The following is a 19437-nucleotide window of genomic DNA, read 5'->3' on the forward strand; positions in this document are numbered from 1 at the left end:
ACAAGTTAAACTGTGATCAAACTGAAGCATTATGGGGTTTCTCCAATTTGCACTCATCTGAGTGGTGTATAGGCAATAACTGAGTTAGGTTGACTATTGTGTAACAGATCAGTATCAATCCTCCAGAGACAAAAACAAAAGTCGGGCTCACTTGTGCTTACTTTTCTGAAGAAGCACTGCTCTTTGTGACTCTTTAACAGGCAGTAATATCTTGAGAAAATCATTTTTGTGGTCATAAACAGCAGCAGTTACTGTGTCACACTGTGACATGTCAGTGTTTAAATGTGATAACAAAGTGCAGCACTCAGTCTTTCACTTTTAAATAGTTTTGCTTGGGTGTTTGACCTGGCATCATCTGGGTGCTTTGGTATCTTCAGGTCAAACATCTTTTTGACCTTGACTTTTTCCTGTTTTATCATTGTTTTTACAGGGACTGGAACTTTAATGCAATCTTTGTACATTCTCATGATAACATTCAGAAAACTCTGATTTCATGTAGCGAGAAGGCTTACTGAAATAATATCCTTCGTGAGCTAAACGCTATTGAAAGTGCAGCTGTGATGAGTAGTAAAAATGCCTCAAAGGATTAGTTTAGGGGAAAGGAAAGAAAAAGCAGAGCATCTTGGGTTTTTTCCATTTTCATAAACTCTTTGTATGGCCCTCCAAAAGGTGTTGACGTGATCACAGAGCCAAATGTCATGCTGGCTCGTGGCAGATGTCACAAAGCAGATGATTACGTTAACAGGGAGGTGGGAGGGGCTGTTATTGCTTTAGTTGGATCCCCTGACATGAGAACTGTTGAAGGAAAAGATCAATATTCACAATGATTCACCAGAAAATGTCAGAAATCATTAGAATATCTGTCTTCTTCCAGCAGATAAAATAAATCAATATTCTCCTCTGTGTGCTTTTACAGGGCATGAAACCCGACAGTTTCTACAAAGTCAAAGTCCCGGAGCTCAAGGAGATTATTGAGGGCTGCATTCGTATGATCAAAGATGAAAGGTAAGAATTAAAGCATTTATTTCTCAGCCAATCAGAAGATTTTTCAGAATGCAAAAATGTTGTTCAAAACTGCAACTATCTCTGATATCGATTCTCTTAATAATACCATTAAACCTGTTTTCTGCTTAAACATTGTCCCTTAAATTGTGTGAAAGTATAAAAACAATCAGCATTTTCTTCTTTCACCCCAGGTACACCATTGAGGACCTTTTGGATCACCCATTCTTCCAGGAGGATAATGGTGTGCATGTGGAGCTGGCAGAAGAGGATGACATGGTGAAGTCCGGTCTGAAGCTGTGGTTACGCATGGATGACACCAAGAAGCTCCACGGGAAATACAAAGACAACAACGCAATTGAGTTCCTCTTTGAGCTCTACAAGGACGTGCCTGAGGAGGTGGCTCAGGAGATGGTAGGCTGGCACATGAGGATATGATGTCAACGTTTAAAGCTTTGCTGACCCAGTTTGTGGCAGCCATTATGGAGGAAATTGAGTAATTGATTCCAGATCAGAACAGATACTGTAGAGGAAGCTTCAGCCATTGCACACATGTTCTCTGCATCCCAGTCTTGACAGATGATGATAGCTTTTTATTGGCTTTCTGGAGGAAGGCTGAATGAATACTTGGTTTTGACTTAAAGTCTTTTATCATGGTAAATCTGGATGCTTTAAATAAAAGGCCCTGTGGTTAGAAGAGAGCCTCTGTTGGTAGTGTCTCTGCCCTGAGACTGGATTTTTGTGTGGAGCTCCACTTGAAGGCTTGTTAACATCACATCGTAATTATTTCGATCTAAGATCTTTTGAGACTTGACCCCGAACTGTAAAAGTGATTGTATTCACATTAATGTCTCAACATCATTATGCTTCTTTTACAGTTCTGTTACGAGAGCAGAAACATGTCAATGAGCCCAAGCTCATAAAGAGCACTTCTTGTACGGTGTGTCAAGGTCACGGCTCAACATTTAATCATCGCTGGTTAGAAATGTGAGAGCGTGTCTCAGGAAGCAGCCGAGGTCACGTCTTTAATAATATAATGGCGCTCATGCTTGTTACGAAACAGGCCTTATGTCCTACAGAGCACCCCCTTCACAGAGGTCACTTTTAATGAAAATACAAGCCACAATTCCTTACTTGTTTATGTCTTTGTGGTGGATTTTATCAAGATCAAATTTGGTAACAGCAGGGGACATCAAGTCCGGCCGATCCGCTGTAATCTGACTATGTGTTGAGAGCCAGTTTCGGACTGAGTGTACCGCTTTGCTGGACTGGTCGTCACAGGAGGCAGCTCAAGATGCCAGAATGACAGAGGAATGCAGTCAATGTGTGCTGTTGAAAAACAAATGTTGTTTTTTTTATCATAATTTGATGTCACAGCTGGCATGACCGGGTCATTAAGTGCAACAGACCTGCACATATTTGTAGAACATTACTTGCACACGTGTTTAATGTTGTACCCTGACCATTCCTGTGTGTTGTTATGCAGGTTGTGCTTGGCTTTGTCTGTGAGGCAGACTTTAAGCTCGTGGCCAAAGCCATACGGGACAGAGTGACAACCATCAAGAGGCAGAGGGAGAAGCTGAGGCGGCAGGCAGAGGAGCGCCAGAAGAAGCAGGCGCAAGAGGCTATAGAAGAAGAACCAGAGCCACAGCTGCCTTCGCCTAAAGTCAGTGACGTTGTTGCAGCAGAGTCACCCACCCCAGCCCTGACGCCTCCGGCCACCATTTCATCCCCGGTCACCAGTTCTGCAGACTCCGGTGTGAGCTCCAACTATCCTGCAGAGCCAGAGGAGCCTGAGGCAGACCAGCATTTCCATGTCCGCCGTAACAGCCTGTCTTCTGCTAACTGTGAGCTGCCTAATGTAACATCTCATACCATGAAAATGCGGTTGTCAGCAACCTGGAGCATAGATTCAAACCTTAAATTCTCATAAACACTTTCTGTTTCTGTGTCATTTTATGTGAGCCAACGCGTGGATGTATTTAATTACATTTCACACAATTAAATAACATTTTAAGAACATATGCATGAAATGGGCCCATCAAAGTTTTGGTCAGATTTCATTTGGCCGTCATAAACTTATCATAGCTGTATAACTGTGTTGAACAAGACAGCTGTTTATATCTGTTAGCACATTGGGGCGATATGCTGAAATGTGACACTGTAGATAACTGAATTATTCAGTCCCTGTGGGTCTTATCTCATGGTGTGCACGAGCGCTGTGCTGTACTTACTGAATATTCCTGTTTTCAAATATCAGCTTCTAAAACAACAGCCAAGATATTCTGTTGAAACTCCAAGTGAATCCATCTGACCCAGTCTGAATGCATCCAGCATTGTCTATGTGTTTGTGTACATGACATATCGCAGTTTGGGGTCAGTGGATGTGTGTGTTTCAGTGTAGATCATGTGTGCATGAGTGTGAATGGTACAGTTTATGCTAGTTTTTTTCAGGTCACAGCTGGTCACATGCTAATAGCTTATGTACTTTGTTGAAACAGCTGACTGCGAGACGGACGGCGACCTGAGTTCCTCCGGTCTTCAGGATTCGCTGGAGGCCAACAGCCTCAACGCGCCTGCAACCCCTCTCACGATGCACACCAACACCCCTGCTGTAAACGGTCTCCCCATCCCAGCCCTCCGCTTCCCCTCAGTGAGTGGCGTCAACGAAGAGCTTGTTATTAAAGTGAAGAGAGGAGGTTTATGGGGGGGACAGAGGACTTTACAACACCTCTTTTTTCGGCTTTTCAGCATCCGTCCCACCCAGCGCTGACACATAATGTTTACGATATGTGGATGGAAAGATACACAAACATAACTGCTAGTTTTGGTTTTTCTTTAGTACTTGTTGATTATTTTAGTGGTCAGAGCAGGATCATTTTAGAGGAAGATTAGCTCTCCTGATTTTCTGTAAATTCACAATTTTGCATGCTTACTAAATGTTAGGTCTTGTTATTTACAGTTGAATGTTCTGATAGTCGAATTTTAAATTTCCTATTAATACCTATTACTGCATGTTAGCATCCTAACACATCTCCTAATTAGCACTAAACACAGAGTATACATATGTGACAAATATGAACAAAGAGGATTATGTTATTATTTCACACTGACCCTAACCCTAACCCAAGTTTTCGATGTTCAGTATTGCCGTACCCACTGCCACACTATAGTCCACGCAGAATTATTCAGTAACAAGCAAGGAGCAAATGTCAACACCAAAGTATCATTTTGAAAGCTAAAGGAAAATGTTTCCCCAGCTAAAAATGATAGAAGGTCTTTACTCTTTCATGTTTTGCTTGACCATGTCATTAATTTGTAATTACAGAGTATTGCAGTATCCAGTAACACAGAACGGGGCAACTCGGTGTCCCCAAGTGGCTTCAACTCCCCTGTGGACAGGTAAAGCTCCTTACTCTGCTCTTTAGCTTACAATCCATCGAGCATCAAATCCAGCACCCCTTTCCTCATTAAAGATAGAGACCTGAAAATCAGTGTGGATCTTGAAGAAATGTCTTCCCTCTGTAACTCCTCCTCCTCCACATCTGTGGGGCTGAAACAACAAGCTTGGGGCAATCGACGGGCTCCTCTGTGTTTTTATTGCAGGGGGGCAGAAAGGACCCTTGCAGCTCTCAGATGTTGTGTGGAGCCTGTTTTCCATGTTGGTGGGATGTTAGTAAGAGAGGCTTTATTCTCAGCAGGAGAGCTGACAGTGGACGAGTAAATTATGTACATGTGTGTGTGTGCAGAAGGATTTATCTGGGTTATCAGACTTTGTCTTGTCATGCACAAATGGATATGCTTATTATCTGTTTTCATCATGTTTAGATATTATCATTATTGTTGTTTCACCAGTTAATAGTTATATCTCTAAAGTCTTTTAAAAATTTGATTAAAATCCTGTTAACCTGACTGAAAAACTGTAAGTTGCAGACATAAACAGTCTAAATTTTGCTTAGATAATTTCAAACTTAGTTAACATGCTTATATACAGATAATTTAGTGTTTTTCATATTTGACTAGAACAATGTTATTTTCCCTAATATGTAATGACTCGACACTATCAGACTCTTCCATCTTAGACTGAAACCAGTGTCAAGCGTAGCTGAGTATCATATTTCATAATAGAAGTAGTCATGCACAATTAAGGATCCAAAACATACTCCCAGTAGATTAGTTCCTCCTCTGAGAAAAGCCCCTGATTACCAACGAGCAGAACTGTGTGTCAGAAATTATTAACAGGACAATTGTTTGCAGTGTCATCAAAATTTTTCAACCTTATTCTATATTACCATATACCATATTCACATGTATTAGTGTTTTTAAGGGGAAAACAGGCTTTACTTTGAACTAAAGTTACCCATGAAGTGGAGGTTTTAAATAGAGATGTGTGGACGCTGCCAACCAGTAGGCCTATAAATGTTTGCAGCCTGTTCTGGGGAGGTAGACGGAGGGGAGTCTGTAACCGCAGTGATCTAAAAAGACCCAGGAGATGCAATTAGGTGAACCAAACGTTTTTATAAAATGTGCTCAGCGTTCTCCAGTTCTCTGATATCTTAAACATGCTCGATGCTCAACAGTTCACATGATGCTTCCTCTTATAGACCCTGAACAGACTGTTTCTAAACTGCATTGTTAAACTTGACTGTTAACACCCAAAGAGACATACCACTGTAGCACATAAAGGCTTCATGTGATACTTTAAGCTGCTGTTGATTTGATTTCTCAATCATGATAGATATTGAATTCTGCACCTCAGATGATTAACTGACTTTAATTTGCAGTGTGAAGAATTTGCTTTTCACTAACCAGAAGTACATGTATGATATTTCTTCACAGCTACGCCTCTGATGTGACCTCAGGCTTGAGTGATGGCTATGAAGGCCTGTCCGAGAAGAATGAGAAAACGGCAGCCAGACGAACTGCCGGGAAGCTTTTCAGGAGGAGGGCACGTTCGAGGCTTCGCATCACAGGGGTGCGATTCAGCAAATATTTTTGTTTACAACGCTGGAAATGCATTTTTACCCACGGTTAACAAATAAATCAACGTAGATTGATTAAATTAATTAGTGGAGGCATTTATTTTATGAGTTTGTGGTAAAGCTCCTCCCTGGTTATGCAATGTTATCAGTAGCTTTGCTGTTCTTATGAAAACGGCAGTACATTACTCCTTAGATCAGGACACTCTGTGGTCTTTTAATGAGTATGTTTTGACTGGGATAAACTTCATGTGTAACTACATGTACAAAGAGTGTACAATTCACACACAGATACACGGCATGTTAACCTAGACTCACAGTTATGTTCACATTATATATATAAAAAGATGTATTGTTCCTTTTTAGACGGTAAACAGACACCATCCATTACCATTGATCCTCTCTGTCTCTGTAGCTCTCTGATAAAGTGGATCGAGTCGTTGAGTGTCAGCTGCAGACACACAACAACAAGATGGTGACCTTCAAATTTGATCTGGATGGAGATAACCCAGATGACATCGCTGCCGTCATGGTGAGCCAATTTTAGAGCTGAGTCACAGATCAAAGCAATGATGGGCAGGTGCCATCTTTTGTTTTCATTGCAGTTATTTATTGATTTCTACTGTAGTGATATTTAGCTTTGGATAAAAAACCCCTAAGAGATCAATTTTAGTTCAAAAGTGTTAAATGCTGGCAGTTTAAACTCTGAGTATGTCCTGGAGTCTAAGCATACTTACGTTACATGTGCAGATCATTGTGCAGATCATATAATCCTGGTTGCACCACAAGAAGCTAAGTCAGCTATATCTGTTGTCAGAATTACCTACAGAACATGTTAAACTTGGCTACCAGCTACCACAAAAGCTAATGCTTTAGTAATACTGCAGCATAAAATCCCTGAGAATAAAGAATTGAGCAATATCAATTATTAGTCAAGTTTTTCATTCATTAGAGTAAAAACAAAATATGTGTTTATCCTAATCCTAGCAGATGTCATATATGAAATTAGAATAATTTTTTATTTTTGTATGAGATGGGAGAGTGAAGCCAGGGAAGGGAGCCAACATAGATATATATGTATATCCATTTCAGACCGGGAACCACTTCAATGTGCCTTAAAACACGTAACCAATGGACATAAAATTTTAACAAATCTGTCAAGCTTTCAGAAATCCCCCAGAACTCTGAAGTTTCAGCAGACTCTTTTCTAACCAGGCTTAAAAGTTTAGGATACTTTTTTAAAGGGAACATTAAGTCTTGGTGGAACAATAAACAAATATTTTAAGGGTCAACTATGGAAATAACGGGTTCTCTTTGAGAGATCTGAACCTTCAATAATTTGTTAAAAAATAAACAAATGGATTCACCGTGTCAGCTGATAAGTTTGGCAGATTCCTCTATCTCAGCTGAACACACACATGACTCATCCTGATCCAGCTAACAGCTTTTTGTTTGTCAGTCTTAACTCATGCTGATAATTTTATCAAACATCCAGAGAATTGTGTGACGCAGGTAAGCAACTCCATCTCTCCTGTTAATATTTTCAAGCTTTTTGGGGTGGCTGTAACACAGAAAGCCTGTATGTGAACAAGGTGTGATGAAACAGCATGTGCTGCAGCACTTTTTGTTCACTGTTTCCCTCACTCTAAAACACAGTGGGCTTTTGTTTACTGTGTCTTGGCACAGCAGGGGTACCTGGCATCACAACAGCCCTGTGGTTCTTAGTACAGGGCTTTAAATGAGCTGAATTGTGCCATGCTTTCAGGAAAACATCACCCCGCCCCAAACCACAATTTACAGCAAAACTGCATGAATATGCAAGACTCATAAGCTCGGCTAAATAAATGCTGTATTGTGAGTTTTACATGAGTTTTATATTAGATGAAAAGCAGGTGAGTGAATAGATTTTATACATAGACAAACAGAAAAGTAAATCTGGCATAGATATTCTTAGGTGAAAAAAAGAAAGCATTTCCTCTCGCTGTTTAAAGCTTTTACATACTGGGACATGATAAAAAAATAAAAATTATTGGTTCCTTACAAGGTTTTGAAATCAGGTAAATAGAGCCTCAGATTAACAACAACATGTCATATTACACTGTCACATTATTTATTTAAAATAAGAAAAATACAGAAGCAGTGTAGTAAAATCTAAGTACACCCTTACTGCTTCCATAGGAATTATGAGGTGAGGTAGCAGTGAGCTGCTGCAAGTGTGAGCACCTCTATAAAAGCTGAAGTTTTGGCACTTTGCTGGTCTGCTGCATTCAGGTGTGTGTTAACAAAATTCCAAGGATGAGAGACATCAGCAATGGTCTTAGAGAATGTTGCTGCCATCAATCAGATAAAGATTAAAAGACCATTTCAAAATGATTTATACTCCATTATTATTATGGTCTCCACATTGAGCCCATGATAATAGTCCACTAGGGAATAATCCAAAAGATTATTTGGCCATAATGCAGCCACTGCATCTGGACATCTTGCAGTCATTGAGTCAACCATGAACTCATCTGTATATAAAAGTATTTGAAGTTATCTGTCTGACAGCTGAAGCTATACTGAAAAAATGCATTTTATATATTGATCAAAGCAAATATACAAAGCATAGAAATTGAGGCAATATTTCCTTCAAAGCGTGCACTTTTCCTTTGATTTGTGATAATCCTTACAAAGGATTATCATTACCAAGTAATATAAATACTTTGTCCACCTTTTGTCTTCTAGGTGCACAATGAATTCATCCTGCCATCTGAGAAGGAGGGCTTTATCCACCGCATGGGTGACATCATCAAACGGGCCGAGGCTCTGATGGCCAAAGAACAGTCGCTCCACACCAGCGGGCACCGACTTGTCCAGCCTGCGTTTCACAGCGGGGTTAACTCACTGTCTTCCTCACAGGTTAGTGGAATCAGCTGCTCATTTCCAGTAAACTGCATCACAGCATTGCTAGCTGAGAACAAAGGAAGTAACTCTTTGTATGGAGAGTGCTCTCGACTGTGTTGTCAGATTGGTCATAAGTTACATCAACTAGTGTGTTTTGCATCGCTTATCTAACACAGAGCTATAAATCTGATGTAAATGGAAAGCTTTAGAGTTTTGCTTCCTACTCTGGCAATAAAAATAAACTTTAGACAAGTGCTTTCCCCACCATCCACAATAAGAGATAGAAGGTAGAAGGTTAATTGTTCTCAAAGCCACCTGAAGTAGAGCTTTTTTTTCAGAACATGATTTTATTGAAAGCACTAATGACATAAAACATGTGATTTGTGGAACTATAACTCATGTATTTTACATTTATTTGTTCCCGCAACCACAAATCCTTTCCAGTGCTTATAATGAACTTTCCAGCATATCTGCCAACAGTGAATGGGTAAAATAATTTATGCTTAGATGTACAAGGCCTTTATGAATCAAGCTTCTGTGAGGCTGTAAAATGAGCTTCCAGGAACAAAAAAAAAAAAGCCTTGTTAAAGGCACTGCCATCCCAATATATGACCTAATGCCTTATCAGATATGATTTGTCAGTTTAAGGAAAAGTTCTGTTCTGGCGGATATGTTCCACTTTCCAGAGCACAAAGAACAAAATATTCCAGTGCACCGAGGTAAAAAGTGATTTGAGATATAAAAAAAAATGTTGTAGAAGAAAGTAAACTAACCTTTCATGAAAAGTTAGAGAGAAGAAAGAACAGCAAAGGTATCTACCTTGTTCAGCATGAGTCTGGCCCCCTTGGTTGCACAATTACACTGAAGCACTTTGGAAAAATCTCTTCTGGCTTCACTCCAACACTCGATTATCGCAAAGATGGCTTCAACCAAGAACTAAAATGGCTGCACTCCTCAGCACTGTACAACCAAAAAAAAAAACTAACAAGCAAACATGCTATTAACAAGTTATCTTTGGAGGAAACTTGACAAACCCAGATACTCATCTATCTATAGTAGTATCTCTGTGCAGGCTGTTGTGATTTGTAGGTAGGTCGCTATTTTGAGATTCTATTAATAAATTCTATAAATGGAGCTTGAATCCCTGGAAAGCCAAGCTTGTCTGACTGCTCCAACTTTCTTCTAGTCGCTACTGAAAGAAAAAAACAAACAGTCTGCAGATAAATGAGCTGCTGTGTCTCTGCACAGGTAAACTGTTTGCTGTGTTCACTTTCTTAGTTTAGCATGTTAGTATGCTGATATTTGCTAATCAGAACTGAAATAAAGCACAGCTGAGACTCAAAAGCCAGCCTAACAGCTGTATAAATGTTTAAATGATTTAATGGCAATGCAGTCAGCATTACTAGAGACATTTAAATAAAAGTTATAATTGTGGTCTTACAAAATCATTACGTTATGTAATCTGGGAGCCATGGATCTGTGTACAAAATGCTTTGCCAGTCTATTTTGTAGATGTTGAGACATTTCACAAGAGAAGTGAAAACTTTTGCTCGCTGGTGGACCTGGAAGAAACACAAGGCCATCATTAGATTACATCCTCAGGGAATCTTTATTGTCTGTTTAAAGTTCCAGGGCAATTCAGCTAAAGGTTGCTGAGGTGGTCTGACAGACCTCCACCGGCATCCCTAGAGCCAAAGAAAAAGTCCTAGTTCCTCCACAGTTCTGCTTTTGTGGAATGAGCTGGATTCAAAGGAGTAATTATAATGTTTTAAAAACTTCCCATAAAATGACCTCATATGGGTTTAAAAAATAGTAATAGTTATATCAACAGGTTAATGACATGAGATTTGATATTGAAAGGCCTATAGAAACTTCACTGCTCGTCTATTACATGTTGTATTACACTGACATGTAGAATATGTCCGAGGTTTTGTCCCGGGGTCACCAGCATCGCCCAGTGGTTTAGTGCCCTGCTTAGAGGATCAGGACAGGGATTTCACATGTCACAGTCTGCTTACAAGGTGTTACTACAGCTTGTGAAAATGGCTTTGTTGTCTATTCAGAGAATGTTGTCCTGTAGTCACCACCTTGGGCTTGGAGACAACAAATCACAAAAATGTTCCATTAACGATTATAGGTCTGTAATTTAAAAAGATAAAGGAAAGATGTCCAGTCAGAAATGCAACAGGTGCAGTATATCATGTTTCTGAAATTAGGATTTAAAGTTTTGATAACCTTTCTGCAAAAGATTTCTATTTTACGAGTTTTTTCAGGTAAATCTCAATATTTTCAGTTAATTCATAAGTAGCTTGATAGATGTAGTAGTGATACTAGAATAGAGCTACATTAATATGAACACTCTTTTACAGCCTAATCTGCACAGTCAGACCATACCTCGAACACACTCGTCCTCTTCTCTGCCTGGTGAGTCTTGCGTGTTTTCTGTTGAACTAAATCCACTCATTTAGATTTAATTAACTACTCACAACTTTGCCTTTTGTGCTTTTGAACATTTGACTTAAATTCTTCCAGTAACATTAAGTGTGTGTGAATTGCATAGACGATGTCTCTCTCAGCATATCCATTGAACTTTCTGCATCTTTTTCGACTCTGCATGATCACTCTGCTGGTGGTCATGTATGAAAGTCTACTCATGCATGTGTGTGTCTTGTCTTAGACTACAGTGTGGCTAACCCGAACATAGGGCTGCGTGGCTCCCCCCCATGCCCCAATGGAGATGTCTTCAGTGCAGACATTACTTCACCTGGGCGACCTTTAATACGCTCGCAGTCTTTCCACAACGCCCCAGGTAAATAGCCCTCAAAGCTCCCTCTGGTCCCCACCTGAAGAGGCCTAGCATTGTTTACTGTTTCAGCACTCTGAAAAATTGTTGCAGTCTTTTGGTGAAGAATAAGTCAAAGCAAACCTCAGCTACCTCATAAGTCCCCCCACCTCCCCTCCTCAGGGCCCATTCTTAGTATTGTTCAGACATTCACATGGCGCCATCCGCCATCCCCACACCTCAAAGCCTTCGTCTGTGTCTGCCTTGCTGCTGGGCCTCAAGGGTAATTACCTCACCTGAAGGGCACTTTTTGGCTTTTAGGGAGCTGTGAATACTGTCGCTGTAAAGCATGAGGTTTCTCCAGCTCTGCGATAGTCAGCAACATCTGTTTGCCAGCACAAACTCCTGCATAATTTCCAAGAATGTCTCCTCCCTACCTCAAAGTCTCCCTCCCCATAGGAGAGGCATTTGAAGTCAATTTAATAACACAAATCCTCCATTTGCCCCCCCTCTGAACATGCTCATCCACTCTTGTTCTGTGTCCTTTCTCTGCTGGACATCTGCTTGCATGGTTGCTTTTGCAATGCTTCGTGGCCACGGGCCACTATTACAGAGTGTTCCCTAACTTGTGTTTCCATCAGCGTGGAAAAAGCAGAGGCTGGTTTGCATCATCAGCAAGAGGAGGTGTGGTTTATAACTGTGGAGCCATTGTTGAGGCATCCGAAACTATTCCCTGAGGAATGATAAAGAAATCCCGACTTCTTTAATCTCACAATCAGACCCAAGAAGTTGTGTACACACACGTGTGTTCCATTTAAACTCCTCTGAAATTGTATCCGTAAAAGCCTCACTTGCTCCATTGATGCTAAACCCCTCACAGAGATTTCAAGCCCAGTGTGCAAGTGTTCTGGCCTACAAATGCAATTATGGTAGGATGCTGCTTGAAACAGAATGTCTTTGTTCATCATGGAACCTATTATTCAAAAATACAGGAAAGATTTGTGCTATAAATTATGTGTATTTTGGCAGGAGGCTAGAGGAGAGAGAAAATTCTAACTTGTCTCTTAGGGTTAACTGTGTCCAACTTATAACCAAACTGTATAACATGAATGCACATTATATTCAAGATGACTGATTTTAAGCTGTTAATTAAAACTGTTTTTATGTGTTTGTTCTCCAGGTTCTCCCCTCCATTACCAGCAACACCACAACCCTGCATCTCTTCTGCCCCATCACCAGCACTATCACTTACCCTACATGAACCACACTCACTTTCCGTTCCCATACCCAGGTTCTCCAGGTTCCCCAAAGCCAGCCCAGATCCATCCTCCCCTCACACGTGTGGCCAGTAACCCCACTTTCCGCTCTGTTCCCTCCCCAACCCCCAGCTCTCCCAGTCCTCTAAGTGAGACCCCAAGCTCTAGCAATGAAAGTGTCACCATGTCAACACCTGCCCCTCAGCACGCCAACATGTGGCCCTCCCACACACAACCCTTATTTTCCTTAGCTAATGTAATCTCCATGGCTATGAGCATGGCTCAGTCTTTTATCCCTCCTGCAAACCTTACCACTCAAGGGATGCCGTCTTATCCAGGCTTCCACCCCCAGCTACAGAGTCACATGGCCCACCAGTCAGGTTACCCCTCCGTATACCCACAACATTACCCGACTCCATCAATGGACACACCATACCCTTCAGCAGGAATCCCAGTGCAGAACCTCTACCACAACCCTGAGAATGTGCCTCAAATGGACGGAGTTGGCTTTCACCAGAGCAGTCAGCCACAGTGGCCTCATCCTGTCTCTCCTCCTTCCATGCCTTTCACTCCTCCACAGGCGACTCTGGAGTCTTTGCAGCAGGTTGGGTTCCCCGGTTCCCCCGTTCTGAGCCAGGAGGACAGTTATGAAGCACCGTGCTCAGCTCAAATTCCATCCCAAGATAAAATTAGATCTGAAATTTGCAAATCAAGCTCATCATCAGATCTTTCTCCATCGCCCCCACTCAGTCCCGATAGCACTGTGAGTTGTCTATGATTACTTTTTTGTCATTATCATTCAGCCGCTCCATCAACAGAAAATGAAACAATCTGCGATTTAGATTTTTCTTTATTTATAAACTCTCTTGTTGTAGCTTCATTGATGTGATAAGTTATTTGGGCGAGACATTTTTCTTTATTTTCTGACATTTTACAGAAATAGTGGCTCACTGATACATAAATGAACTGAAAAAATCAGGGATGCACTAAATCGACTTTGTGAGTGTGTCTGCTGATTTTTATTATCAGTCCAAAACAAGTTTCCCCAAATTCTAATTCTGTCCACTGCTCAGCAGGCAACTGATTAGAATTATTTTCTGTAAGCCACACTGTTGTCTGTAATTTTTGTAGCACAGAAGACACCCCTTTAATGTCAGTTAAGTACCGAGACCAACATTATTTATCCCTTTTCTGTAGTTATCATCATTCAACAGTCAGTCACACCCAGTTGGACTTGAGATGAGTACAAGCAGCCCAAAACGGAAACCCTCTTCCACTGAATCCGGTAAGTGTTTCTGTTTATTTTCCCATGTTCTGAAAAAAGATCTCCGCATCATTAACACTTTAAATGTAGAGTGTTTCTTGCCAGAAGCTAGGAGACCTGGAAAATGACGTACTGTAAGCTGTATGTTTATGTTTGCACCTCAAACATACCCACATACACGTGTGAATACACACAAATGCAACCATTTTTAAAAAAATATAACACAGTATGGATTCAGTGAAAATACAGGTTGATGTGTCTGTCACAGACAATTAGCTTTTTGAGTTGTTTTCAGTTCTTTCCGTGTCTCTCCCTGGACATTATCACCTATTAATGGTGCCCCAGGATCTGTTGCATAATCCTGGGTCTGACTGTAATGTTCCATTCAATATGAACACAAACGTAGGTGTGATGCAGCCCGACCCACTGGCGGTGACCAATCAGTGAGCAGTTGGGCTCGTTACCGGCCTCTCCTCCAGTATCCACACCTGTCAGTATTTATACCCTTCTCAGAATCCCACATTCAACAGAGCTCCTCTGTTTCAGCGGGCACAGACTCACACGTTTTCTCTGTTTTCTGTAAGAAGGACACTTAGTGGGCAAACTGAGGTACTGCAGAACTTTAAAGCCCTTAATGCACCACAGATGTGAGTTAAGTCTCAGACCGTGTTTGAATGTGAAACTTTACTATGAGGAACACAATTTTTAAGAAGTTATCGGAGAACGAATAAGAAACAAATTGTAGTAAGTATTCAACAATTAGTTAATGATAAGATGGTTAAGAAATGAGTGCTGAAAGTACCAGATAAGATTACAACCAAAAATATTTCTATAATACACTGCAGTTGAGGATAATATAGTGAATAATGATGATCTATTTGAGAACAGATTATTTTTTTACTCTTTGGGCAATAATTATGTAATTAAAGTCTGTGATTTGATCAAATTGATACGTTTTGTTATGACTGGTTACTGATTAATTCAGCTGACGAACAGCAAAGAACATTATTCATCTGTTTCGAGTTACACGAACATTAGTAATGGTTGTAATGCTTCCCAGGAAAATGTTACATAATTCTGAGTATTGGCTAAGTATTCCCTCTTAACTTCATTATCTTCTGATTGGTTGCGATTCTTGTGTCTCCTCAAGTGAACTGGTGTTGTGAATACATCCTTTTTCTTTCTTTTTATCTTTTTTTTAAATGTGTATATATATATATATACATACATATGAATATATATGCCAATAGTTGTGGTTAATCACAAATGAAAAATACACTTTACATTGATTTGATCATGTAATGATGATGCATTGCTAGTAAAAGCTTTGTCATTAAAGATGAAATGGGCAGTTTTTAAGTACTAATTAATTGTTACTGTAATAATTAAACAGTCACTTGTCAGTATTGGTGACACAGCAGTTTGCATGATGAAAGAGAGACTAATGAATAGGTGCTCATGAAGTAATGAGTCAGTACTCAGTTAGTCCCAAAGAGTGGACTGAATTCAAGGTCTTACATCAGACAATTAACACCCAGTATGATGGAAAACTTTGAAGGGTAATTAATCAAAATATAATGATCAAGTAGTGATGGACTACTTTGCAAGTACTCATTATTATGTGTAATAGTCATTGGGGTGAATAAACACAGTAACAAATGTTTAAGTATGGAAGAGTGATTTACTAACTTTGCGCTTCCCATTGGTTAGTTCTGATGTAGTACGGAACCGCTTAAGATCAAAGCGTGGTCACTTCACAGAAAAACATAATTTAATCAACACCAAGAGAGACACATACTTCCAAAAAAACCTTGACTGAATGCAGAACTAAATGACAGTCAACATGGAAGAAGAACCGGTGTATCTGCACACCAAAGAGCAAAAGATTTTATTTGCTGACAGAGTCACCATCTGAGAGTCTCATAATTCACTGAGACACCCAACACATCACATGTTTTCAGAAATGCAAATACTTGAATATTTACATATTAAAACTCTTGTCAAAGCATAAACATTCAGTCAAATTAAACAGTGTAAACAGACTCTGTTCAGGTCAAAATTTCTAATTTCCCTTTGGGATTAATTAAATATTTTTTCATTTAATCCAATTTAATTTTCATTTCAGTTCAGATCCAACTATCAAATATGAATATACGAAGAAGTACGTAGAGAAAAAATTATTTGCACACTGTAAAGGGTAACGGTCTACAACAGTAGAAACCTATTTTCTATGATAAGAAACCACAAAACCACAGAAGACTGTAAAACATATCATTCCCAAAATATGCTGTATGCAATACGAAGGAATAGTCTGTTATACACACAGTTAGTGAAGCCTATGGACTACCATTAGATATGATAGATATAGTTTAGATAACTCAAAAAAGGCTTAATAATTCAATCCTTTCAGAGCAGAAGTACACAGTGTGTGTGCCCAGAACAGATTATGTTTTAGGGGAATTTACCCCCCACCCAACATGAATATTTTATGAGCTCTATATCTAAGAGTGGGAATGTTGCTTTGCTTTTGCAAAAAGTAAAACCACAGGACTTGATGTAACGTTGTTTCTTATATTATGGCTACATTCAGACGGGTGATTGTGTCACCAAGTTTCTGTTCTCTGGTAATTCATCATTGTTTATGAAACAGCTCTCGAATAATGACTCAGAAGTATGGAAGTTTCATTTGTCATTTGATTTTCTGATTAGTTTCTCCCTTGCGGCTTTAGTTAGCAATCATTGCCTAATTAGTAGCTTTTAAGAAAGTGTTTGTTCACTCTTTAACTCATTTACTTTTTAATTTGGTTTCACATAAACATATTTCTGACCTGCATCACTGCTCATGTTTTCCTTGGTAACTGCTCATAATTTTGTGTCCTTTATAGTGAACAATTAAGGTTCTGTAGAGGGTATGCATGTACAGTAGCAGATATTTATTTAGGGATATACAAACTCAGTGGAAACACAGTGAAACTTGTTTTAAATCGTTGCCATGAAACACACAAGATTTTAATGAAACCCCATTATTGGGAATAAGCGAGGCTTTGTCTAGGAATGATCAGATTAGACGGCAGTCACTGCTGTTAGCTACTTAATGGCTGTGGCTCATAATAAACTAATTATATGGATGTTTTGACTCCTTTGACATTATAACTTCTATAATTCACGTTAACTTATAAAATGGCTAAAACAAATCAACATTATGGAGCATTATTTACAGCATTCATACTTTGAACCCTTTCCTCCTCCACATCACAGAAGTTCATTCGTCACCAGTGACCGTCGGACGATTCCAGGTGACGCCCAGCCTGGACATATTTGAGCCTGATTTGCCAGTAGGTGCTGCACCTCCTGCACCACAACCGGCAGACAGCGACAGCACTGAGAGCAGCACAGAGGAGCAGGGGGAGTCTGAGACAAGCCTGGGTACCTCCCTCACCATGTCCCCTCCTCACCCACATGCACACAAAGGGTCAAACCTCCAGCAGGTTGACAGTAAGGCGGCATGGGCTGTGAGCCAGGAGCAGCCACGTCAGCAGGACAGAGATGAAGAGGAAGATGAAGAGGAGGAGGTCATCGGGGAACGGCAGAGGTCGAGGAAAAGAAGTCGGAGGAGGGCGTATAGCCTCAGCCTGTTGGGGACGTCTGCAGACAGCGGGCTCTCTGTGACGGCTGCTGAGATGGAAGGGAGGCTGTGGGACGGAGCGGCGGACAGTCCGCAGAACAGCAACGCCCTCCACCATTTATGGATGACGACATACAACCGCAACACACCTTACCTAAGCAGTGATGACTCTGACAGTGAGGATGAGGAGATGCTGGGGGAGCTCCAGGAGCTCAGAGAGAAGTAAGTGACACACCTGAACAAGGGACGAAAACTTCTGTTAAATTTGAATAAAAAGAGGAAAATCACTGAACCCTCCCTCTGACTAAATGAGATTACTGGTTTTCCTCTGAGCTTTCAAACGGCATTAAAGTTTTATGGAGAAATACTCTCAGTCTTTACAGAGGTGTTGGAAAGTAACTGTACATGAACACTTCACTACGACCACCACTACATTGATTTGACTACTTTACTTTCTGGATGGATACTTTACACAGTACACATAGTATAACCAGATTTTGAAATATAACACATTGTGCAGGTTTATACCAGTGTTACACAACCTTTTTGTCTTATTTCATCTAATAAACCTATAATTTGAATGAAGAAAATTTATAAATCCTCAATGTTTTCAGGGCACTTTTGAGCCATTCACTCACTAAAGAGGACAACTCACATTGACACATTTGTTACTTTTTATCAGACATCTGATGGAGGTCCAGGCTCTGCAGGCTGCCCAGAAGAAAGAGATTGAGGAACTTTATGAGAAGATGGGGAAGGTTCCCCCACTAGGGATCGTCTCTCCTGCTGCTATGCTGTCCAGTCGGCAGCGCCGCCTGTCCAAGGGAACCGGTTTCCCGCCATCTCGCAGAAACAGTCTGCAACGCTTGGACTTGTTGCCACTGCAAGGTAACAAAGAAAACCTATTTCTTTTGACTTAGTCAAATGCCAGACTGACTGCTTTTTAGTATTTGACATTCTTCTGTCACGTTTTTCAAGGTATCATCAGGAGAAACTCTCTCGGGAGCAGCAGCAGCGGCTCACAGGATAAACTCAGCAAAGGCGTCACCTTTGCCACCGACATAAGTAGAATGGTGAGTTAACACTGGATTAAGAACCTTTATTTGCCTCCTTATTGGACACAACAAAAGTACATTGCTCTTCATTCTGTTTTTCTTTTTCATCTCACTTTTCTAGTAAGAAACTCTCAGCCAAGCACGCTGTATATCTGGACTACCTCATCTGAAGTGACTGCAAGTGGTCAAAACTCTCCTGTAGGAGGATGGCTTTCACCCTTTCACTGGCACACCAATCAGCAAACTGCTTCCCTTTGTCACTTACCTCAGACTATAGAAACTGACATCAGTAAAGATGGAATAACTCAGAGCATCCAGCTTTCAGCCCTTCGTCAGATCTGGTGACAACTGAAGCACAGGGCACCAACTGCTCTGGTTCATGTTCATGGTGACATTTTATTCTCTCTTGTTAATAAAAAAAAAAAGTCAGGCCCTAACGGTTCAAACCTAACAATCTTGCAACAGTACTCTGCAGAATTTCTATGAATTGTTTTCTCTGAGCAATGCATTGACGCGGTCAAGCGATGGAGTGCTGCTGAATTGTGTCACTTAACCATTAAATTGACCCAGAATGACAATAGCTGATGT

General features: G+C 40.5%; 1 protein-coding gene across 2 annotated transcripts in view; it reads left to right on the forward strand.

Moving 5' to 3' along the window:
* wnk4a (WNK lysine deficient protein kinase 4a) overlaps nt 1-19429 on the forward strand; it is a 42587-nt gene extending 23158 nt beyond the window's left edge. Inside the window, exons 6-21 of one of the 2 annotated variants that reach the window (XM_072372982.1) lie at nt 917-1005; nt 1197-1416; nt 2489-2849; nt 3504-3655; nt 4331-4404; nt 5842-5977; nt 6397-6513; nt 8709-8882; nt 11237-11291; nt 11545-11676; nt 12830-13668; nt 14103-14190; nt 17428-18016; nt 18477-18682; nt 18773-18867; nt 18971-19429. In XM_072372982.1, coding sequence (XP_072229083.1) covers nt 917-1005; nt 1197-1416; nt 2489-2849; nt 3504-3655; nt 4331-4404; nt 5842-5977; nt 6397-6513; nt 8709-8882; nt 11237-11291; nt 11545-11676; nt 12830-13668; nt 14103-14190; nt 17428-18016; nt 18477-18682; nt 18773-18867; nt 18971-18973 — 3330 coding nt within the window. In that variant the 3' untranslated portion in view covers nt 18974-19429. The remainder of the gene's footprint in view (nt 1-916; nt 1006-1196; nt 1417-2488; nt 2850-3503; nt 3656-4330; nt 4405-5841; nt 5978-6396; nt 6514-8708; nt 8883-11236; nt 11292-11544; nt 11677-12829; nt 13669-14102; nt 14191-17427; nt 18017-18476; nt 18683-18772; nt 18868-18970) is intronic. The other variant, XM_072372983.1, reaches the window with a different exon arrangement.
* Nucleotides 19430-19437: the final 8 nt, after the last annotated feature.

This window comes from Leuresthes tenuis, unplaced genomic scaffold (assembly GCF_036924035.1).
Source record: "Leuresthes tenuis unplaced genomic scaffold, fLeuTen1.0.hap1 SCAF_20, whole genome shotgun sequence".
NCBI classification, from domain to species: Eukaryota; Metazoa; Chordata; class Actinopteri; order Atheriniformes; family Atherinopsidae; genus Leuresthes; species Leuresthes tenuis.